The sequence below is a fragment of the Temnothorax longispinosus genome, chromosome 5, assembly GCF_030848805.1.
Source record: "Temnothorax longispinosus isolate EJ_2023e chromosome 5, Tlon_JGU_v1, whole genome shotgun sequence".
Classification (NCBI taxonomy): domain Eukaryota; kingdom Metazoa; phylum Arthropoda; class Insecta; order Hymenoptera; family Formicidae; genus Temnothorax; species Temnothorax longispinosus.
Window position 1 is genome coordinate 22168869 of NC_092362.1, and position 26112 is coordinate 22194980.

General features: G+C 37.4%; 2 protein-coding genes across 6 annotated transcripts in view; one reads left to right on the top strand and one right to left on the bottom strand.

The window, feature by feature from the left end:
* Positions 1 to 26112, top strand: part of By (focal adhesion protein tensin) — a 172147-nt gene that overhangs the window by 15855 nt on the left and 130180 nt on the right. The gene's annotated exons all lie outside the window — the stretch shown is intronic.
* On the bottom strand, positions 17927 to 23335 carry LOC139813124 (putative sodium-dependent multivitamin transporter). Its single transcript, XM_071778454.1, has 7 exons — positions 23146 to 23335; positions 22771 to 22899; positions 21825 to 22046; positions 21137 to 21480; positions 20936 to 21055; positions 19900 to 20565; positions 17927 to 18534 (listed from the first exon to the last, which is right to left on the bottom strand). The coding sequence occupies exons 1-7, from the start codon at positions 23149 to 23151 to the stop codon at positions 18279 to 18281; spliced, it is 1743 nt and encodes a 580-aa protein (XP_071634555.1). The 5' UTR covers positions 23152 to 23335; the 3' UTR covers positions 17927 to 18278.

Below are 26112 nucleotides of genomic sequence, written 5' to 3' on the forward strand. Positions count from 1 at the left end.
ATAAAAGAAGAAATTATTGACGTACACCATATCATTTTTTATTCTTAAAAATGAATAAATAAATTATGAGAAACAAAACTCAGAGTATGTCTCAAGATAAACTTCAATTTTGCTATTAAATCGTGATTGCAAATATGACGTAACAGATATGAAAATCCATTTATTAAACTATGTACCTATGTATTTAAAATCTATTTATTAATTTATATAATTACGTCTCAAGACTAAAACGTAGTACAAACGCGATACGAACCTTAGTAGTTGTATAATACAATCGAAGATTCTTCTGCATTCTCTTTAACTCTGCTTTTTCTTTTTTTTCCTCAATCCTAGATATCCCCGATAGCTTTAGTCAATCGACGAAATTCCGATCTAAGTTAAGTGCCAGTTACAAGTTCGAACGATTCGAAACGCGGTGTCACAGCGTCCGTTAGGGAAGAAGAGGGAAAAGAGCAGGCAGGAAGAGGCACGGCATAGAGAGGAAGAAGAAACTCATGAGATCTTTGCTGCCAAGCAGATTAGAGCAGGTCGGGGACGCTTGGATCTCGTATTGCTCTGTTCCCTCCCTTCTTTCTTTTAGTGCGTTCTCTCGCTCTTGAATACCTGTGCTACGCCCTAACGGAGAAGCACACATAATCGAACGCGACGCCCTTTACAGGGCGCATCTGGGCGGCGACAACACCTACGAAAAAAAAGAGGAACCGGTTTTGTAGGGGTTCAAAGGAGCGTTTAATCGCGGCCTTGTTAGAATCCTCACGCTACGTTCCGAACTTGTGATAGAAACTGAAAATCATAGAGGTGCTAAGTAAGCGACAATTGCTTTCTTTGAAAAGAAATGAAAACCTCAGCGCATCAAATTAATGACATTTTCTAAATATGATAAAAGAATATTAGAAAAATTTTATATTTATATTACTTGATGTGTCTACGCTTGTATGTTTGTATTATTGTCGGACATTTAATTTTAAATGTTTATTTTTATTATCTTTTTCTTCTTGCAATCATATGCGCGCGAACATAATCCGCGAAATGGTCGCGATATATTTAGAGGCATCAGCGATTATTCGAAAACACATCTAGAATCTTTGTCTCAACTTGCGTAAACAATCTAAAATGTAGAGATATTTCCAGTCGAATATTTCGCGGAAACACACGCGAGCACATCCCCACGTGCCCCACGTGCCTAACTCGCCTATAAATAATGCTAACTTCCTAATGTGCGTCGATGTGCATCGCGATGCATAGCGCCGCGTCGTATCACGTCTCAGATAAATTTATCAAGCGCCCGTTCGTGTACTTCCACCCTCTCAACGACGTTCCCATACATTTTTCTCCCACGTCTCTATGGAAATCCTACACGAGATCGCGTCACGCCAGCCGCGACATATGTTGGAGGAGGCGATCTCGAGAACGGCTCTCAATCTTATCGCGATCGTGACTCGAAATCCGTCGAGCGAATGGCGATTCGGCGCAGAGAAACGTTAAAGATTTATTTTGCATTCTCGCGTACGAGACGATTTTCATATAACTTCGCAGTTCAGTCCTGTTTAAATAATGATTCGTATTCATCACGCCGAAATATGATAACGAATAAATCGGAATCAGGCCATGTATTTACCTTCAACTGATGAGTATAAAATATATCTTTTAGATTTGCACATACTGGAAAATATTTCATTTCGCGTCTTTGCTCTAATAATGTAAAGCGATGTATCTTGCTTATATATAATCAGCGCAATGAATTAGAGATAAGGAAATGAATTACGAAGTAAAGCACCCACGGGTTAAACCGACGGTTTTAAGGTCGAACGTAGGAAAAATCTGACTTTGAGATATACACGTGCATTCGTTTGTAAAAGCGCTCTCGTGCTATGTCAGGTTCGAATTTATTAATTCAATCCTCGTTTCCTGCAATATGACGCTAGTGAGAAAGGGTCGCATTAACATAACGGCTTTCCTCTATATTTCGTGAAATCTTTTCGGGTGCTTTGTACTAAGGAAATGCACACACACGACTTTCGTCGCTGAACGAGATGTAAGATCCTTCTTATAGTTGGAGAACGTGCTCTCGCGATATAACGACATATTAGTGCAGCATTTAGAAATATCTAGAATCCGATTTCTTTATCCGATTCAAAGCGATTTGGCCACGAGAAAAAAATTTCTTTCATTCTTTTTATTCTTGGGTTATATACGTATAAATTGAATATATATTTCCACAAATTATACTTTCTCTATTTTTATTACTTGCGCTTCTAAAGATAAGTATTTCTACAATGATCATTAGTCACATCGTTATCCTACATATCTAATGTAAGATCGAAATTTCTGATTATTTTTCTGGACTGGACCGATGGGTAAGTCTCTAAAATATAGATATTCAAAATAACTTGTGATTTTACGAGCAACTGGTACTTGAACGGGAGATCACTGACAGTTGAGAAATCCAGCTTTGAGGCACGGCCCAGACGACGACCCGCCACGCGCGCGCGAACAAAGAACGTAGAACGTTTTACGGCTCATGCCGACCGGATGGGGCCTGCGGTCAACGACGATACTCGTCTCGGGTGATGTTCGACGTTGGCCCGCAAAGAGAGATCCCGCGCCTTTTCGCGTTCCGGTATGTTATTCCACATGTACGAACATCTCGCGGAACAATGGTCCAGTGCATTTAGTCAGAAGAGCTTTTCGTCTTGAGTTAGGATCGTGCGCAATGGCATTACACAATAGATTCTCAGAATAGCATTTATTTATCGGAGAAAATAAGACGTCATGGAAAGTCGTGAAAGTTTATTTGAGAAATATATGGATCCTGGCCAAACACAATTACGGATATAAATATATGTTATAAATATCGTTCTTGGTGCAAACTCGATATGTAAAAGATATTACGTTATCGAATATTGTATAATCTACATTTTGAAAATTTCAATTATTGCATTAAAACTTAGAACAATAAAATATTATAAACAAATTTAATTTAAAAAATAATGTTTCTAATAATTTTGCACTTATTTAACTGCCAGCGATTATAATTTCTGTATTAAATATCAAAATTTAAAAATAACGATATAAGAATTATTATATTCTTGTAAAATAACTATCGAGAAGGAACCATAGGAATTTATTCAACGCTTTAGAAAAGACACTTGTGATTATCGTCAAAATTAAAGTAATCTAATCTCTATCGTTAATCAGTAGATTTTTTTCGGACTAATTAGCTCGGCTCATTAGTCGAAAATTCGGACAGAGCCGATGTACCATCTTGTTAGCATGAACAAGGTTTCCTTCCTTCAGCAAAGGAAGTTGTTTCTCAGTATAGAGTATAATGAGCTGCTATTTGACGTACCATATGTATGCGATAAGATTAATAGTCGACTTTAAATCTAATTGTAAACATGTTTCGGCTTACGTTTTTCAAATCCGTTAAGAACGTTAAATCGAAATCATTAACTCGAACTCGAGCCGCTTCTCCAGAGAACTCCTCGACCGTCATTCTGCACGAAGGTTGAAAAGATTAATCACATACGAACGACGTCGCTTGACAAAGTCACGAGTTCGAGAGAACGCCGTGGAAATCGATAGATCTCAGTGGGTGGATCGGTAGAAATGTCTGCGCAATTGCGCACCGTGAAAGACGAGTTTGTGTGCCCCGCATAAGAATACCAAAGCGGCTGCGAGGCCACCCGTGGAACTTGTTTTACATAATCGGTCAGAGGGGTAACGATGGCTTCTTTTTTTAAATAAACCGGACGCATATCTTCCTGCGTTTCTTCACCAAGACGTCGCGCGTCGTATATACTTCACGGTTATGGTTTAGCGATCTGACTGTGGAAATCATCGCAGAAGTTTATTTATAGTCGTTACACCTACCTTAATTTATATTGTTATACTGTGTATATAAGATGTACATATTAAGTAGAAAATTATCGATTATTTCTTTTATTAACAATTTGTCTGCTCTCTCTCTCTCTCTCTCTCTCTCTCTCTCTCTCTGTCCTTTAATCAAAACAATTAAAGATTTGTAAGATATAAAAAAGATAAAAGTTTTAATTAGAACGGACAAAGCAATTTTAAACGATTAACGACAATGTTTTTTTTGTTTCGAAGGTACAGTTCGATTTTCTAAGAAGATAGATGTAGAGGCAGAACTGACCTTCTTTCCAACTTATCTCCGACTCCTTCGTAATCGGATAGCAGTTAATCGCTCTACTCTCGTTTAACCAATGTTTCTACTATTTTCCGAGATCTCAAATTACGTGACTAAAATCGCAATTCTGTTTTCGAGTGAAGTGCACAAGCAGTTTGGATGCTTCGCAAAACGAGCTGGGTGTAACATAGCCTCTTGAGAAATTTTCTCTCCTAATGTGTCAATTCGAAACACGGAAAGGTGACGAGCACAAATACATTAAATTATACGTGTATATATTAAACGTATTAGCTTTCCGTGTGCGTTATATTAAAATAAAAACGATTTCGTAATAAGAAATTATATATTTTTCGCACTCTCATTATTTTTTACGTTTTTCTTTAAAAATATATTCTTTAAAAAAATATATTATTTTATGAACAGCACTGATAATTTGAATGGTGCTATTTTACATTGTGATCTTGCCTCCTTCCCTGATAAGATTCTTGCTATTCTGCCTTTCTCTTTTCTTTGCGTATTTTTCTATGCGTATACCAGATTCGAATATTCCTTCCTGTATTGAACGAAGAAGCAGTAACAGTCTGTTTGTTGCGGGAGACAATGGCCCTGACCGGACATTGACGGACTTTCCTTTCTGCTGGACACGTGTTAACGACCATGCAAAGGTCCAGGCCTAATGATTTATGCTACAATTGTTCTTGCATCTAAACACAGTCCACAGTTGCTTTAAGAAATGCTGCTATACATATGGTTTAATTGACGATATATGTTGTCAATGGGGAAAAAAGTTTAACTTAATCTGTTTAACTTGATTCTGCAAAACGCGTTGAACAATTTTATTCAAATTTGAATTCACTTAACTTTATTAATAAATATTGTATTATTAACAAAACTTATATATAGTGTATCTTTGTAAACTCGCCACCAAGACAGTCCATCAGAAAATTCTATATTTATATTTGCGGAAACATTACTCACGTTCATAGTTCCTGCCAGTAATAGCAATCGGCGCCTGAACGCCAATATAATAGTGTAGGCTGTACAGATATACCGACCGTTAATTTTAGACAGTCCGGTGCAACGACCGCATTACATAAGTAGCGGAAACGTGCCAAAATCATGCGGCACGTTTCTCGAAATCGGTCACCGATGCGTCATACCAGAGTCATACCTTCTACTTCTAAACAATATAATCCGAATCATTTCAAATTACTTACTTTGCGACGAAACAATTGCAATTTTCCTAATATATACTACAACGAACGAGACAACGAAGCTTCAGAGAAAATATAGAAATTCTTTAAGGCCCGGGCACATAGAAAAACTTAAGCAAGAAGGCTTGAGCAAATCAGCCAACCACCAGTCAAGAACTTAAGACATACAAACGTAAACGATAGCGAATCCAAACTGTTGATTTCCTTACTGCTTAAGTTTTTCTATGTGTCCGGGCCTTTAATCAGTAGGACTTTGTAGACTGGCTCGTTTGGAATTCACGGTGAATGGCTTTACGCGATCGTTCCACGCACGTACACTACGCAGCGGCGTCGCTTTGAAGAACGCCGCTGCGTACGACTCGTTGCGCTCGTATACAGCTCTTACCCACGCGGAAGTCGAATTTTCTGATTGCTGATAAAGGCCAATTTACGAGCTTGTCGGGACGATGGGTCTCCTCGGACCAAGTACGTACGCGAATCGAATGTGGTTGACTTATTTAAGTAACTGTTTCGTAATGTGATTAATCAGTAAGAACGCGCATGTAATGTTATATATTTTAATTTAAACATATATTACACATATATAATAATAAATCACTCACTCACATATATATGGAATAATTACAAATCGGCTCTCTTCTAAATTTGGTTATTTGTATAATTTGCAGGGATCAAATTAATCAAAGAAATTCTTCGCATAAATTAATAGAAAAAATATTTACTAATATATTAATATAAGAATACCACGATGTTATATAGCTAAGAGAGACAAAGAGAGAGAAAGAGAGAGAGAATTTTATCTCTTGGAATTGCCATGGCGAAGGAGGTCTGTAATTATTCTTCCCGTCTTTACAAACTAATAAGTCAAGATATCATATTTAATTTAATAATACCTTGCAGTGGAGTAAAGCTCTGCTCGCGGCGCACCTTCTGCGTTACTTCAGAATCTAGTATTGTATAATATCAGTAATTGCGTACAATACGAGTCGAGAGCGAACACGGTTGTAATACGTTTAATTAAAGTCTATTCTGACATTATTACGTTACAATTGACGCGAAAGCGATATCGATGCAAGTAAATTGACGCGTTTGTTGGAAACGGCGTCTCTCGCGTGCACGGCAGAATATTTGCCATTATGTCGTTGAGATCGCTTTTAACTCAGCGTAGTTTTCTCACCCGGAGAAAATAACTCGATCTTATTTGTAATTTCTACGCGCCGCACTGACAAATTATCCGGAGTCAAGAGGAGCACGTTAAAGATCGCAGTGCTTTCTAACTCGCGTATAATCTCGCCTCTCTCGACCTTTCAGAGGATTATTATTATAACAGTACGGCAAAAGTATATAGCTTATAACGGCGAATTGATTTCGCATTAACGGGTAAAATGTCACGATTGTAAATCTTCGACAAATACGTGCTACGTTACAAATAGTCGTATATGAAGCACCATGTATCATTTCGCAGTGAGAAATTATGTATGTCCCGATGCATATCGCGAAATGTTATCCAACATTCGGGTGATTTTACAGTTCATGCATGCATGTATAATGAAATGCATTTTTGTAGTACCTATATAATGAATTCATATAAATTTCTATCAAGTTGCATGAGAGAGGTATAAAATGTTAAAATTGCAATGTACTTTATAAAATGCTCTTTTATTATTAGTTAGAATTTTTTATTGACGAAGATTTGACATCGTTAAATATTCCATCAAAATTGTGAAATATAATATTTCACAATCATCCCCTACAATATTTTAATGGTTTGGGAGATGAACTAGGATCGAAAACAGGAAAATATTAAGATCACGATAATTTTCGAGTCATAAGCATTATAAGTTGTTTAAAAATAGCTAATGGTAATAAAATTTACACGTGCCTATCGTCAAAAGATTTAAGTAATTAATTAAATACTCTATTTTAAAAAAATATTAATACTAATGTTAAATTTGATTTTTGAAGATTACAGTTTTTGAAGTTTTCCTTAAAACAAAGATTATTTATCTTTGTTTTAAGAAAAATTGATAAATTATTTTAGTATTATTTTTTTATCGTGTTTTTAAGAAATAAATTTACAATAATAAATTAAATTAGACCAATATGAATCTGCGTCTGTGAAATTGGCACATTCTACGAATTTCAAAAAAATACTAATAGTTTTAATAGCACTTTTCATAGTTTTACAGTTCCTGATAAAAATTAAAAAGAGTTCCGCATTCCTTATATTAAAACATTGAAATAAAAAATGTCGTGCTAACTTCGCGAATCTGGCACATTTTTTTCAATTTCAATTTTTTAATATAAGGAATATGAAATTCTTTTTAATTTTTATCAGGAACTGTAGAACTATGAAAATAAGTGCTATTAGAACTTAATATTTTTTTGAAATTCGTAGAATGTTGTGCCAACTTCATAGACACTCGCGCAGTTTACTCTCTGATTAATCATTCGTAAGCGTGGAGGTGCCAATCATTTATCGATTATTTGTTATAATGATTATAAGCAATTATTCCGCGTTATTACTTAATTCTTGCGATTAATGGCTTATAAACGAATCGAAGCTAATTACCAACGCAATTTTTCGCGTAATTTACTCGTAAATAAAGCAGAAATCAAAGCAACAGGGGGACGTGAATTACAAATTGTTTGATTGCGATACAAATAACAATTATCTTTTAATAATGCTTGAATTCGGGTGTATATCGCATCGCGTTTTAAATGTTTCGTCGATTCAAGTGTAATTAGCCAAACAATTTCAGATCACGATTCGCGGTATAATACATAAATCGCAGAATCGAAATAATTACCGAATGAAGTAGAAAATGTACGTTAATAGCTCGTTTATCGAAATTTATTTGAAATCTAAAGAAGAAAATATTTGACTTAAAAATTATAGCTTTGTAAAATTGTAAATATATTTCGTAATAGCGATTGGCACACGTATATAGCCTTAGGGTTTGTCATTACCGGCGTACAGCGCGTTGCGTTTACGACAAGGTTGCCGCGTTATCATTCGTACAGCGAAACTCGAGCAGGTAGGCAACGACATACAAGCAATGATACCGAAACATAGGCTGTCTAATGGTGTACGTGCGGACCGATCTCGCCGGCGACCTCGGAGCCCGGGGGCTATTCGTGGCACTGTGCGTGGAAATCCCCCCGCTTATTACCGATGTCCGATTGATTACCGGAATCAATTTCAATTTCGCACGGGTTTCGCGGATCCATTACCTGCGATGCCGGCTGGTCGCGAAGGCCATGCGTTTCGCTCTGAGATTACCTGATGGCAAAACGAACAAGACTCGCAGCGCTACCTCGCACACCTGCTTTTCCTGCGCGTTTATTCAATCCGAGCAACGTATACAGCACGCACAAGCACGGTTAGACTCGTACTTATAATCGTTGCTCGCATCTCTCGTCTCATTATCGAAAATAAAAGATAATTTGACTCACCGGTACGACGCGCAGCAGCGGAGTTCGGAGTTGCAGCACGACGTGACGCTTCCATCTGCAAAATAAAGATACATATCTCAATTATAGTATCGTCCAAAATAATGAATATCTGAAAAAGTAATACGCGTCTTTTATTCGACTGTCAAATAGATATTTAGCAAAACAATTATGTATAGTTCGAAAAAATTATTTTCTCAAATATATCATAAAATTTTATAAGTAAAAATCTTTTTCTAATTCTTATGCAAGTCATTTAAACAATCCAAACAAATGAAGATTATTATTTTCGTAAGTGTAACATATGAAACTCGATTATATGCCATTCGTAATTCGCAATTCGCCATATTCGTGAATTTGTAGTGAAATTCGTTGTTCGTCAGTACCAGATCTTTCACGCTATGTAAATTAGCGCAAATTAACTGATTCTTTGATATTTGCGACCTTTCATTTCGTCGAAAAATCGATCTGCTGGAGAATTGGCACGAAACTAATGAACGTCCATACTATTCGCGAATCTCACGCAAATGACGAATCGCGAATCGCACATAATCTGACATTTGGGCTACGGTCAACGTGAATTGGTCAATAAATTCAATGTCATACCCATTCTTGCTGATATACTCAGCGACTCGGTCAAAGAAAAAGTAACACGTATTATACTTGCGGTGTTCAGGAATTTGATTGAGAAAGTAGAAGACGGACAAGTTGCCAAGGAACATTGCATCGCTATGGTGCAATGCAAGGTACTGAAGCAGCTTTCCATATTATGCCAACGAAAATTCGACGACGAGGACATCACTGATGATATCGAGTTCCTCAATGACAAATTGCAAGCATCCGTGCAGGATCTAAGTTCATTCGACGAATATGAAATGCTTTGGAGCGTTCTTCTTCTCTTTCTTTTTCTTTATTGAAAGAAAAGAGAAGAGGAATGCTTCGAAGCATTTGTAGCGTCACGTTGACCGTAGCCTTTGGCATAATACATATAACATAATATAAAACAATATAATGTAATAGCGTAAATGACAATTGACAAGTGAGACTCACCCACGGTTGCTCCGCCGTCGCCTGATGCCTCCCAGGCAGCTCCTCCTCCCCTCAGATTCCTTCGTTACACTGCTGGTTCACTCGCGACTCGCGGCACAACGCTCGATCGCGGAAACACTCTAATTAGCTCGCGCATTAATCGATACTGTTAAACGCTCGCGCGTCACTTTAACGGCGCTCTCGCGGCGTTCAACATATACACGACGCGCGTATCTCTGCTTCCCTTTGCGATGAACAACGCGAAAAGAGCGTTAACTTGCGAGATTCCAACTCGTTCGATATTCGCGTCGTGACGCAACGAATGCAACGGACGATCCTAAAATGGCGGAGAAACTTTTGGTGAATCGTGATCCAACTTCACGCGTCAGGAGCGACCGGAGCGATCACTGCCATGCCACGACGACGCTACACACTACCTATTACTTGTAGCTACACTTTCGCTTGTACTCTTTCTATACATTGAATATTAAATAATATACGCTCGTGCTTTCCGCGTAATTGATTATCTCATGCCCGTTCTAGACTTTGACGCTAGTCAAGTTAACGGTTAACAAATATACGATTGGCTCTATCCGAAATTGAAATTCAATATTATCGAAACGCATACGTATCGTTCCCTATGAATATCTGACAAGTATCGATCCGCGTGATTAACTCCCGTGATTATCAAGTCGTATAATAAGCATATCGAGGATCTTTCGACCGAGACTACCGAGAGTACCGAGAGACATGTATTTCGCTCTCATTCCTTAGGCCCGGTTTACAATGGATGTCATAAGTCGGAGTCGTAAGAAATTGACCAATCACAGTTCATTATTCTTCGACCGCAAGGAGAATAATAGATTGTGATTGATCAATTTCTTACGACTCCGACTTACGACATCCATTGTAGACCGGGCCTTAGGCCAGTTCTACAATCAGTTGTATGTCGGAGTCGGATATGTCGGAACGCGCAGCCGATGGCCCAATGAGAGAATTTCTCTTTCAAAAACAAATTTCTGTCATTGGACCATCGGCTGCGTTCCGACATCCGTCTCTGACATTGATTGCGTAAAACCGGATCGATATTCGTTATTCTCGTTAAATATTCGTAGGATCGTGTTTTGCGTAAAGTACGATACGAGATTTATTCTTATAAACTCCCATTCTCGGTCGTTTCGATTCTCATTTCAGTCATTTCGAATAAAGCAAAATGAAAACAAAGTACTTTCGACAAAGAGCTGTCGTCTCGATGTGCCTACAACTATTAAGCCCCGGACACACACTTTTTCGTAACAGTAACAGTAAAGTTTCGACCAATCGCGTTGCTTGAATCGGGAACGTACGGCCATACGTTCCCGATTCAAGCAACGCGATTGGTCGAAACTTTACTGTTAAGCTGGCCACACACACTTTTTCATAACAGTAACAGTAGGATTTCGACCAATCGCGTTGCTCGATTCGAAAACGTACGGCCGTACGTTCCCGAATCGAGTAACACGATTGGTCGAAATCCTACTGTTACTGTTACGAAAAAGTGTGTGTCCGGGCCCTTATATAAGCAGGGCACACACAACTTTCGTAGAACGTAACAGTATAATAAGGTTCCGACCAATCGTGTTGCTCGATTCTTACTTCTACGGGTTACAGACGGCCAAATTGACCAACGCGATTGGTTGAAACCCTACTGTTACGTTCTACGGAAAGTGTGTGTGGCCAGCTTTAATCGCGGCAGTTAATTAATCGCGCGAATCGATACTTGATATGTCTCGTGAAAGATCGCGTTTGGCATTTCCTTACTGCTCATTGTCACTGTCGTATGACGAAAAATAATTCAACGACACGCGGAATAGCTAGCGCCACTAACCCGCCCGCTCGAGTCTCAGCGTACGCAGTAATAATTAATAATGCCCAATACCAATAATGCTGAGATGGAGTCGCGGGCGGCGCGCGGCGCGAGCGCCGCGGCTAACGGCATCTTGACAACATACGTAGTGAGGATAGAGTGGGGGTAGATGACTACGCACGTCGAACGAACGCGCATCGTCCCTAGTCACCCTACCCCCTCTCAATTCCCACTACTCCATGTTGCCGCGGCACGGCGCTGGCACCGCGACCCGCGGACCCGCCGCTCTGACGTCACTGGAGTACCGGTTGCGAGACTCGCGAGCTGCTCGCGTCGCAATTCGCGTTATCCGCGTAATATCATCTACCAAAATGCCGAATCAAGGTAATTCTCTATATCGAGCGAGTATCAGTTTGTATTCGTTTATTCGATTCTCGCGATAGACGATTCGCGCCAGTGCATCGAAGTGACGGTGACGGTTACTCCACGACTTACGAGTGCGGACACATCGCGTGTGAACTGCTCCATTTCCAAATCTTTCGCTTTCGGTCAGTGAAATATTGCGTGCGCAAAACGGATTGAGCCTCGAGTGCCTCGATCCTAATTAAACCCGTGTTTTAATCATTGTCGAGCTCGATGTGCATACATGGAATATATCGGTGATCAGTTATAATCCGGCCGCGGATCGAGCCTCGTTACGCTACACGTCGCTATACGCTATATACCACAAGTGAAATGGTCGGCCATGATATTGAGTGTGGTCAGTGTTGGAAATCGTATGTCTGTCCTTCTCCATCGCATACGATTTTTCTCCTTCTCCATCTCGTTGACCGCCTTATTGTTGAGTGTGCACTGTGTAAACCATTTCACGGGTTTTGGTAACGCATGCCGTATTGCTCTCTGAAAAGAGGCCGGAGCCGCATCTGAATAAGAACAAGTCGCGCGGACCATCACAATAAAATATATGACTCGTGCGATTAACGTCGGGAGTCGGGAGTGTCGTACCAAGAGTCGCGCGATCGTCGTAATCTAATTAATTATTTACAGCGCGCGCGCGCGCGCAATCGTAATTAACCGTAGTTTCGCGAGTGAGTTTTGTCCCGATGCGGATGCAGCAGAGGAAATCTAACCTGAAAGAAAGAAGGTGCTTGAGATATCGGGGTGAGTCTCATTTTTATTCACGGAAATAAATATGTGAAAATTGTATTAGATATATAAGATGTGTATATACACATATGTGTGATGTTAAAAGCATAAGAATATTAATAAATTAAATGTGAAATAAATAGAATAATATCTCATAGTTTCATTATTTTAAAATGGATAAGTTAAGACAAATATTCATATATAATTCTGAAGTTATTGGTTGAAATTATGGATTCTAAATATCAACCATACAAAGTTTATGAATGGAGCTAATTCGATGCGTCATTGATCAATTTGATTAATCGTTAGTATACTTTGATTTCGGGTGATTCTGAAATATGCATTAAAATTTATTGCTTAGATAAACAATAAAAAATAAGAAAAAAGTAAAATAAAATTGTAATAAGTATAAATGCTGAGATATATATTTTTGGATTACAAAATTTTTATTTAAATTTACTTTTTTCTCGTTATATCATATCTCTCGTGAAGAAAATGAAGATTGGAACATGACGTTTATGAATTTTATATATGTATTTATGAAATAAAAGTAAATAATTATTTCTATAAGAGATAGAAAAGAGATTTGGGGAGGGAAGAAGATTGCTAATATTAAAATACTTTATTATTTCTTCTTTTCGAAAATTTTTTTAATAGAATTGTAGTCTATATTATTTAGTCTCCTATATTATTTCCAGGATGAAATATTATTTTTAAAGAGGAGTGAAAAAAGCAATACTCGGAAATTTTGTATATGAATTCGTCAGAAATAAAAGAACAGGAAACTTTGCAACGTTGCATTGCGTATTTTAAATTTATTCGATAAGAAAAGTATCGATAATTATTTACTTACTCTTATAACATGACAATTTTATTCTATAATCATGCTATATCTATTATTAATTTTTATTAATAATTTGATTTTATGCCATTATGCGATATGTAATATAGCGCGTGATTTACGCCCATGCCGGGTAGGAAGAATTAGTCCCGCAAATTGATGGTAATTAATCTCACGCGATTATGCAGCGTCCTTTGCGTACATGTCATCGACAGATACGTATACTTCACGAATTAAAAATCGACACGCCTGACGCTCGACAACGAACGAGTACCGGCGCGCTGAAGAGAGATCGTGTTAAAAGGTGGATGTTTGTTGACACAGGCACACCCAGTCCCTAAAAAGGGCGCGTGAGAATATTGGTCGATCTGCTGTTTGAACAGTCCTCCCCGGCGGAGAGACGTTAAAATGATTAAGGGTTGTTTTTCAAGCCGCGTCGACCATTATGTATCACAGTTACGAGTTGTAACTGACAACTTCCCTTCCGGTGATAGAAACAACATGTGATGTCATGATCATCATGGGTGGCACCGAAAATTATTGTTGCATATATTCTTCAATTTCTTATTATTTTTTTGCTATCGAGAGAAATAAATAATTTTCTAAATATTCTAAATATTGGAAATAGATATACATTATATAGATAAAAATATGCAATTATTAGATATTAAAGTTTGATCCTTGTACCAATCGTTAATCTTTATTCGACAATGTGAGAAACGGGAAATGAAATAATCTCGGAAATGATAAACCGCGTGAGATATTGTGATTGCACAAAGCAATATTTGTAAAACGCTCTTAAGAAAAATGGGCTTGGTCGCCGAAGGGCCAGAAACGATTTGCGACTACGCCAACAATAGACCGATTGAGTTCGATACGTTGAATTCCCTCTCGCCTAGTACAACGAGCTCGCCGACAAAGTATCAACAAATATCCTTGCAACAAGATTGCGGCAGATGCAAGTATCAGCAAGGATCGCTAGGGGCGATCAACATCCCGTTTTGTAATAAGACATTTCTAGAAAAATCTCGAGAAAAATATATTTTTTCGTAATTTCAGTCGTGAGCATACGCGATTTGAATATCCTTCATTCGATGTACAGATTGTACGTTGTAAGTAAATTATTGTTTGGATTAAGATTATTTTGACGTATTACGCAACATCCCTTGAGATTTCGAGATCTTTAAGTCAAGATACACCGTGAATTCGACAAGAAATTTGTGAAGAGAACCAAAGTATTCACCGTATCACATCGGATATCGTGTTTTAGCCTTCTTAGCCTTCGGCTGGACAAGAAACCATTATGTATTTCTCATGACTTCACGTTCCTCACATCGCGTATTTCCATCTCTCACGGGATAACATACGAGCCGGGCGGCGCGGCGTACAATCGCGTCTGTATTGGCAGGAATCGATATTCCCGGGCACAATTTACCCTTTCGGTTTTACAAGTCAATTCAAACTCGTTCGTGGTACATTAAATCCGCCCCCTGTTCCGCGTTCTTTCCGGTAGCCGTCATTTCACACGGCATGGTTCGTGAAGCCCACCGCTCGCCGTTACGGTGGCGAGCCGATCAATGGCGAGCTGCAAGCTGCACTTAAGCTCGAGATAAGAGATCCGCCCGTTGGGCGATTTTGCGGTGAAATCGGCAGGAAGGGTTCGCTCGTTCGCTGCAAGGTATAACTGCAAGTGACCACCTCATAACTTGCATCGTCCGTTGCAACAAAGACCTCGAGGCATTTTTCATATAATAACGCGCGCGTGTCTAGATTTTGATTCAATTAACAAAAAATAAGACGGTAATTTTATTTGTACACGCACATTAACGAATAAAAATTCAAAAGACGTCCGGCAATTCTAAATTCTGAAGAATGTTTTAAATTATTTTAAAAACTCAAGATATATTTTAAACATATTTTCGTCGTTTTTCAGGTATTTCATGTTATTCTGAATAATTATCTGATTGTGAGTAATTTCCCACAATCGGTATTGAAATAATAGACATATACAGTTAGGGGATAATACTTATTAATTAAAAAAATATATTTTTTGCGCCAAGTTAGTCGCCGGTCGAGGTCTTATTATCGTACGTAGCACGCATATTACATGCAATTTCTAGATTCTCACGAGCCACGCCGTTGTTTTCCATCGTTTTGCTATGGCTAGCTAATGCAGGGACCGTAAGATCTCGAGATGGATATCGTATTTCCTATAATGCATGGGTCGGTTGCACCGCTGAATTCTACATCGCGCACGAACTTGTCTTTTACATAGGTTATCTCAAGAGACCCGGGAATCCGACATGAGGTGCGAATTTTTGCGACGTGGCGAATATATCGAAATCACGACGATTCTCTCGAGAGCAAAAAAAAAGTGTTGCAACGCTCGATCAGTTTTATAATAATGGCTCGTAATAATTTTATTTAACGCACGGTGTTCGCATTTTTATTTTTGTTCGTATTTACTTTGTTCTGCGCCATTGTGCTTTTACATATATAGATAATAATTTTATTGATCTTGTTATAAAAATCTAAATTATATTCTTTATATTTACAAAAACGTCTATTAAAATCTGTATAAGAAATTATTACATATCGTAGTCGCGACAATATTTTATCATTCCATTATTCGATTACGAAACCTTAAATAAATTTAATCGCGGAAATCTCGAATGCTCCGAAGTTTCCCTTCCATCACGAGTAAATAGTTCGTCGTAACGTAAACACGTCCGGCCATGCCGATGAATGAACCGGTCGGCAGGATTTCTGCTTTAAAATTCATCCTGGCCGCGCGCCAGACAATTCATGCATATTCACGTGACTCGCGCGAGCAGCGAGAATGGATGGCAAAGAAGAAGGATGGATCGAGAGTGACGGCGAGGGGGGGGGGGGAAGAGGAGGAAGAGCAAAATAAAAAGAGGAACGCGTCGATAATCGAGATCGGACGTGGTGGAGTGCGCCGCGTATGAAGTTCAGGCTGGGATGCGGGACCCGTGATTTCAATTTTAAATGCAAGTCCGCGCGAATCGCTTGTACGAGAGTAGATGCGAGGGTGGGATGAAAGTTCCAGCCATTGTGCTCGTACGTATGCGCATTTCTATAGGTACAGTCCTCCAGTATCGTCAAGCGGGTCTTAAGCCGGCCCCGCCGCGCCGCGATGCTGCGAGTCTAGTCATCGTGAAAATGCAATGAGATGCACACGCGATAGCGGCGATTCTCTCTTGTAGATCGAGATGATAAGTTCCAGGGGGAGATCGCGTGGGGAAAATTGGTTTGCGTTTCGATTCATGCAATTTACGTTACATGATCCGTGTATTTTGAAGGTTTATTCCGAACACGAATCGGTGTTTGAAAACCTCATTGCAATATGTAAATTGTGTCAATTTGTGCTTCATATAAATTCATAGTTCCAAAATGTGTGTCTTATGTTATTTCCGGAGTAAACATGAAAAATTAGTATCACGTGTATTTAACAAAATAAAAATCGATTAATATTCTACTAATATTAAAATTCGTGTTTCTTGTTTAACTTTGTAATTCCTCGAAATTTGAACGAATATCGCCACAAAATTAATTTATCGTTTATTACACGAGAGAGAAACGAGACCAAATAAAAAAAAATACGATGCTCCGCTGTAAACGTTACGACAGCAATTCGCGAACACAAATTTCCGACAACGTATCAATTATTGCTTCTTTCTTTCACCGTTTAATCATGCGCCACGCAGGGGGCAATAACGTTTCGGCGCGCAGATGAACCTCGATCAAACGAATTAAAAGCCTGCTCGTGCTGAACACGGTAATTGGCTGTAGACGATTACGAGATAAGTCGCGCTAATTTCGGCGGCAACACAGCGGAATCGTTCCGTTTAAATCGCCGGTTCGCCGTCGTCGAATCGACCCACATGCCGCATTATCCCCTTCAGACTCTTTTCCGCCAATCAGTGCTCGTTAAATTGCAAATTAATGCAGACGCGAAGCCGCCGCCGAAAAATTGCAATGCGCGAAGATTTCGTTCGAGCTTACCGGCATTTATCACGGTGCAATGGACTGTCGCCGCACACATTTTTGCTTGCTATAATTGGATAATAGCCCCGTAGCCGTAATTGCATAAATCGATAACATGAAGATTGTTCACAAAACGAAAGCCTGTGTGAATGTTGTTGCGTCGAATGTTGACAGTCGTTTAATAACATTATCGTAAATATTAATTTTATTATCGATATATTAATGCTAAAAAACAAACATTGCAAGAGACGGTATGCATTTTATTTATCTTTATAAAAAAGGAACACAATTTTATGCGTATTAACATATGCAAGATTAGCAAAATTCTATGTAACGACATGAATACTGAATAATAAATAATAACACTATTGAGATGTCATCATGTATATATATATATCTACTAAATCCGTTTAAATAAAAACAAATTAATCAACTAAACATCGACTGAATATCATAATAAGTTTTAAATAACTTTATTTACAATGGTCAGTCATTATTCTTATAGTATTCTTATCATTGGATTATCCTGTCAATTGATTTGACGAGATAATGTAATCTAATAATTACGAATTGTTTAATTATAAAATAAGCTCATCTTATAGGTTCTAAAACGAAGAGTTGACTATTCGTAGTTTTCTGTGCGTCCTGGCGTCGCCGTCTGATTCTGGCAGCCAGGAATGGTACAAACAAACTTGGATCATGTTCGATATCGTTTCCGCCTTGGATTAGCCGAACTATGATACTCGCCACGTATCCGACTATTAGAGTAATTGTCAGTCCTATAGGGTTATACCAGAGATAGGAGATGCGATACAAATAGAAGTACGACTGATCTGGTTGCACAGTACTGCAAAAAAAAGAAACAATTTGTGAAAAATAAATAAATAATAATGTTTAATATTATCCGATAAATGTTTTGTACAATTTAAACGCTAAATAAAAAATCTTTTTTTTTTACATTCTGTTTATACTTTCTCCACTTTCTCTTTACTGTTTTGTAATACAAAATGCCTAATTAGCAAAACATCTCCCTTCTCAACGATAATTCGCATTTGAATTACGCTCGCGAGAAATGCATTTCTCATTATCTACTATCTTCGTAATTATTTCAGATCGTTTATCTTTTTCTACGCTTTTTCGCAAGCGGCCTTTCAATTTCTTACCACGTTGAAAATGGACCGGTCAACTTAAACGAATTTCCGCCGACAAAGAGAAAGCTATAATATATCTAATCTCGCTAATAACGGCGTGGCGAGGATTCCGCGGGACGGCCGTAATTTCAGTTTATTAACGGTGCAATTAGTGTTATTTACCACCGTGGGAATGCCGAATAGCGAGCTTTATCGTCCATGAGAAAGTGACAAGCGTGAAAGAAATCAAGAAGCCTGTGCTTAACTCGCAACTAATTACAGCAGGACGAGATATCTCCACGCGCATATAGCAAACATTGACGCTTCGCGAATTTCGAAGAGTCGCGATTCGCGATAAGACGATTTACAGCGCGCCGATAATTCATATTCTAATCGTCGCGTGATACGCGCCATACGTCGTCGGGCCGTTCTTTCTCCCCTATCTGTTTCCCTAAGATAAATTAATGCTCGTTCGATTCGGTCTAGGACGTGCGAGATAAATGGCTGGCAATTGTAAATACGTATTGCATTTATTCCCGATTATGGCTGTAATGCTGATATTTGAGCATTGCGCAACGCCCGAGGTAAACTTCTAGTTTAAGGGAAATGTTTTGTCGTGAATGTGGAATTATAGTTGACTTTTGCATTATACTTGAAAAATATATACAATACATTAGGATTAGATGAATATAACTAGATAAATAGAGAATAACATATATTTAGAAATCTTAATTAATCGTAGCTGTGGAATCAATTAATGTTTATGCATCTTGAATGAATCTATTTTCAGATCCTTATTTGTAACACGATTTCTTTTACATATATATATTTTTTACTATAAATAGATTAACGATTTGAATTATGCGGTTTCTGGTAAGCGTGGCTAATTAGTAATTTCACCAATTTTGGAAACATAATAGATACGAAACTTTAGTATTTTTCCAAAATTATTTTAAAGTATTATTTAAATATATTATTTAAAAGAATCTAATAACTAAAAGAATATAACGCATGGCTTCAAATATTTGCAAAGTTTAGACGATACCGATTGAATGTTGATTTGTTTTTTGAGAATATCTTACCTATTAAATTTCATTTGTTCAGCAAGCATCAGTACTGTAGAATTCGCACAACCTTCGATCGTCACCGGTAAATTTGGAATTGGTGGTTTAGGTCTTCCGAAAGTAGCCCACAAGCAGACGATTAACGCCGTAATCATGCCAATAATAGTTCCCGTTTCGTTAGCCCTCTCACTGAACATTCCGAGAGTAAAAATCCCTAAAATCGGTCCACCGATAGCTCCATGAAAGCTAAAGGCAACGGCGACTAACGTGCCCATTGTCTTCGCTATCAACGCTAAGAACACGCAAATAATGCCATTTAAAACGGTAAGAGCCTTGGCTGTGAAAGTGGCCTTTTTGTCAGTAAAATCCACTCCAAATTTTCGATGCAATGGCTTCACATAATCTTCGAGCGCTACCGCAGCTAATGAATTCATCATAGCGGAAATCGTACTCAGACTGGCGCTGAAGACACCGGAAACGATAAGACCAACCAATCCAGGTGGCAATTTCTCCACAGTGAAGTAAGGCAATATTTTGTCGTAAGTCGAAATTTTTCCAGAGACAACGGGATCGCAATCTTTGTAGACTGCGTAAATGGCTATTCCAGCAAAGCATGTTAAAAAGCCTACCAGTAAGATGAATGGACCACACAGAAATAGCGCATTCGTGGCCACTTTAACGTTCCTGCAAAAGTAACAATCGATTGTTGGATATATAATAATTGCATAATAATAGAACTTTAATCGAATATCCAATATGATAAAATAAAGAATCTAGTAATTAAAATAAAAAGTCTTTATTATTTATTTATTCTTTATATTTTATTTTATTATATTGTATATTTATAATTATTTAGTTAATATTTATAATTATAGGTAACAAACTAAAAATTTATATCTTTGATAACTTTGATAATACATGATTGCTATAGACTCTTTTCTTTGAAAGTATATATGATGAAAAGGATTTTATGTGTATTAAAGCTTTAAAGAAAGAGAAAAGAACGGTATGATATAAACGCGTACTGTGAAATATGAAATATATATTAACATACTTAACAGTCATTAAACGTTGAACTTGCACCTGATTCACCGCAAGATAGGCTAGACCTATTGACCCTCCTCCAACCAAAAGACTCCACCATGTGTATTGCACAGTTGGGTCTAAAGACACTCTAAATGAAAAAGAAATGTATCAATATTTTTATTACTTTTATTTGCTTTATTATTTTATTCTATTATTATATCTAACTTACTCAGAGAAATTTAAACGACCTCCCTCTTGCGCGATACGCCAAATGGCACCGATTCCTCCATCGATGTTCTGGGTGACAATAAAGATGATGACGGAGAGAGCAACTAACATGAGCAAGCCTTGAAAGATGTCAGTAATCAAAACCGCTTTAATCCCACCCAACGTGGAATAGAAGGTACAGATTACAGCGAGTACCAAAATACTCATGGTACTAGACAAGCCTGTAGTAGCCTCGAGGGCTAACGCAGGAGCGTACAACATCACTCCGGTCAGTAACATCGTCTCGGAGAAATTAGCCGCACTTACGAGCAACCGCATGTACAACCCAAATCGCTTTTCTAAATACTAAGAAAAAGAAGATATGCAAAAAACTATATCTATAACGAATTTCCTAGAAAATATATTCATCCAAGATGCATTTTTTCTAATCCCGTTTAGGATCAGATTTATTAAAGATCTATATAGAAAAAGTTATTCTGCAATTTGGTTGAAAATCTTTGAAAATGTTTGATTAATTCTAATTTTCAAATTAATTTTACATTTTCCGCCATTTCTCTATTTAAAATTTGACTTAATGTATTTGATTATATATTCACGCAATGTTACACGATATAACTGGTTTTCTTCGAAGAGCACTGAATGTTAGACTAGTAAATGATATTGCGCTCATGCAATCATTCGACAATTACCTCATAGATGCTTACGACCTTCACCTCGAAGAAGACTGGCAGATAAAAAAGGGCTATGATCGGCACGATGAAAAGGCCAGTAGTATACATTAATACAACGATCATGCCGCGGATGAAAGATTCCCCGCTCATTCCGAGCATGGTAATTCCTGATATGTGGGAGGCCATCATGGCGATCGAGAGGGGCAAGACACCTAATGAGTTGTCCGCGGAGAAATATTCCTATCGATGATAATTGTGCGATTAGTTAAACAGCAGTCTTGTACACAGGAAGCATCGTTTATGATGCGCAACGTTTCCAGAAAGGGACCCGCTTGTCTCATAGATAAAATTAAGGAACATAAATCTCTCGATACTCGTTTTTTAAGGAAAATCTCTAATAATTTAACCAGCAAAATATTAGCCAGCAAAATACTAAAATATGATCTGCCTGGATATATAATTCATCCGCGTTCTTAATTAAAATGTCAGTTTAAATCAACTTTTGATAAAATTATGGAAGATGTTATCAGTAATCTTTGGGAAATTATATGTAGTTGGCAGGATAATTATTTAAAAGGATTTTTTTTTCCTATAAAGAATATATGAGAAACAAGATACGCTAATATGTCAGGCGATCAAATGCGTTCTACCTCGTGATTACGATATAAGTTTCAATTGATCTATCGCTCGACATTCAAGATTTATACGTTATCGATTAGCGCTTCTCGAATTATTGAACTGAATCATAGCAACGGTTAATTAACACGTCGAACATTTAGAAAATCGGCCGGGACTTAATTTATTACCGGCTCATAATTTACGTGGATAGTAATATTTATCGCGAGATGAGATCGAACGCATACGTATAACGGCATAGATATGATTCGCGTGCGGATTATCGCGATCGGATTGATTTAATGACGAATTGATCCATCGCGTAGAAATTGATTTTTTGTAAACTGACCGCTGCAGTACTTTGTCGACCACCGCTGAATCGATAGTAAAGTCCGATCATGACAGAGATCGACATAATTGCGCCAATCACAAGATAGTCTGGCCATTGCAACCTGTTAGTTTCGTCTTCGACAAGTGTCTAAATAAGAACAAAGAACAAGTACTCCTTTATTTCTTTGTTGAAAAGTTGAAAAATCGGTAATGGAAATTTTAGGCACAGTTTCTGAACAATTTAATTTGAGAACATGTTTGTGAGTTGTAACAACGCTATAAAATATAGTAACCGAATTATTTTTTTAAATACTTTAAAATTTACAATCAAGATTGTAACAAACCTATTTTGTAAGAGAATTATTTGATACTTAATTATGTAATTTGTACTTACATCCATTCTGTAAAATTTACACCATTTACTCGACGAGAACTTTAACTTCAATCGTACTACTTAAATTTTAGAAATTTCCACCAAAACAAAAGTTTTACGCGATTTTTCCTACACTTTGAAATCACAAAGAGCACGAGGATCCAAAAGTTCATGAGTGTTCGGCAAGGTCTCACTAACGAATGTGACCGTTTCCCATTGCATGCTGCAAAACGCATGAGAGAAGTTATTACGTAAAGAATTGCTCGGCATCTTTAGCGTTAAAGCACGCAAACCACAGAATTTTCATCGGTAAATTAGACTTCGTAATACGTAGTGGACGTAGTAATATGCTGTTTAATGCTAATTAATGGTCCGTTAAATAAAAAGTTTGTCTACGTCAGTATCGTGAATATTAGAGGAAAACTGAGTTTCGCAAAAATATATATATTTAAATAAGTTTGTTGTAAATAAATATATGTAAAAGATTTGTTATATAATATACAAAAAAACTTTGTCAGCGTACTTACGAAAGCTGTGATCAATAGCTGTAATATTAGATACAGATATGTCGGTTGAAATACATTGAATCCTAACGAAAGATTAGATTGCGATCATATAGGATAAGGCTCAACCTTAATTTAATGTGCCATAGACGATATCGCTCAAGATGATTATCTTTACACTCCAGTCGATGCGATGGATCAATTCACTTAATAGCGATGAAAATGAAAAAGAGACAGGTAGAAACTCCAGATTAATAGATACATTTAATTTCGACGTTAATTAAATAACAAACATAATTAAATCTATACAAGAAAGTATGTCTTCGCTAACATTACATTGCACAGCATTTATGATATATTTCTAGCACGCGCCATTAAAGTTTTGTTTGAACTGGTTATGAACACGTTTTCTGTTTTTAAAATGCAATAAATGTAGTTCATACTTTTAAAGACAAGAATTAAAAGATATTAGATAACATAACAATATAATGATAAAATAAGAAAAAAATCGTTTCCGGAAGATATATATGAAAGTATAGCGAGCGCAATTTCTGTTACATCACTTATTGTGTCATCGACATAATAATTACCTGCATTATACATCCTGTTCTGGTCATGTTGTCAATGTTTTCTAGTATTACGACACTATTATTCTAGAAACATAGAATAGATAGGTACCGAAATGTACAAATAATGCACGATAGTTTCAGACTTTTTAAAATTATGATTTATGATTAAATAGGTATAAATAACTTCCACCCATGAGAAACATTTCAGGAATTTAAAGAATTAAATATGTTCCTTTCAATAGCACTTTTTACATGCTTGTGTGTTGTTAGTTTTAAAATAATTTAAAACAAAAGGAAAAGGGAGAAAAAGTTTTGTAAAGTTTGAAAGTATTAAGGAAAATGGATCCATTATTTTGTTATATGCTCACTTTGGCGTGTATTTTCTTGCTGGAATTTATTTCTATATAGCTATAGTTGATGCGGTATAATAGTTAATGACAATCCCGTTTAAGCGCCGACTAATTTCCGACATTGTTACTGATCTGTCGACCGCGTTGTTTTACGCGAATAGCATTGCCAATAAAAGAGGGGAAAAGAACTGCGGACAAAAGAGGCACTGGGAAAGAGAAAGAGAGGAGAATAGGATGGGGGAGAAAAAGAGGAACTCGTAAGTGGTGAATTCCCGTCATTAAGTCGTTAGGCGGACGACAGCAGACTAACTGTCGGCTAACTGGCTGCTGAACTTGATCGACCAATCGTTGACCCCCACGGTCAATCGAAATTTACCCGTGTGTTAACCACTCTTGTTCCACGTAATTCGTCGATATTATCCGGATGCGTAGACTGCTTTCGATAATTCGACGAGGGAAAGTATATCGTCGTGTAGCAGCTGAACGGTTCAATTTACCGGGGTTAATGTAAATTTTGTTCGCGAGTCAATTATTTGGAAAGCCACGTGTGCTCCCTATTGATCTATAATTGTCTTCTTGCATTATAATTATAAGGAACTTTTAAAGAGAAGAGAGATATCTCGTTTTTGAGATATTTGACAAAAAGTTTTCCAATTCTTTTCTTATCTTAAGAGAACATTTCTTCTCTCTGAAGAGAACGATTCCACATTCCAATACTTGAATAAGTATGCATTTATTTATAAAGTGCATCTATGTAAATTAGTCAAAGAGTGGCAAAGTACTAATTGATTTTGCTCGTTATATAGGCGATTATGGATTCTCAGAAGCATTCGACACACACATCAAGCTTTTTCACACCTATCATGTATATCCAAGCATTAACGTCACCGTCTCGATACAGGTGATAATTAACTTGACGTATATTTAGCCGATCTCGTTGGCATCTTGGAGTTTGTGAAACGCATATAAATCCAGAATTTAGTTTCTCTTTCAATGTATACGAGGCAAGGTATTTTCGACCGTATCATTAAATAAATTCAATATACATTAATCTTGTGCCGTCAGTAGCATTTTAATTTTAATCTTTGATAAACTGAAATAAATTTCAGCTTTTCTTGTGTTCGCGCGAAAGTTTGTCTTCAAAAATAAATTTTTTTTTTTTAATTAATTTAGATTACATTTAGGTATGCGTGATCTCTAGTTTATAAATAAATAATAAATATCATGTAATGCACTGTATAGTATGCAGACACGAAGATGTTTTATTGCATCGAGTAAGTGTCAGAAATTTTACCGTTATTCGATTCGCTTGAGAATGTAAGCCGATCTGATAACGTTCGCGTGCGAGCGAACTGATTCCCATAATTAATTCCAATTATTAATTAATAACGAGATGGCTGATCCCCTGTCTCATGATTGTGGTATTCAACTCAATTCGTGCGTGATGCTACGCTTCGTCTATCGTTGATTTCGTGCTCTTAATTAATCTAACGTGTTTAATACGGGTGAAACGTAATAATCACAAAGGTCAATTCCATATTAATTTCTCCGAACATTTTTAGGAAG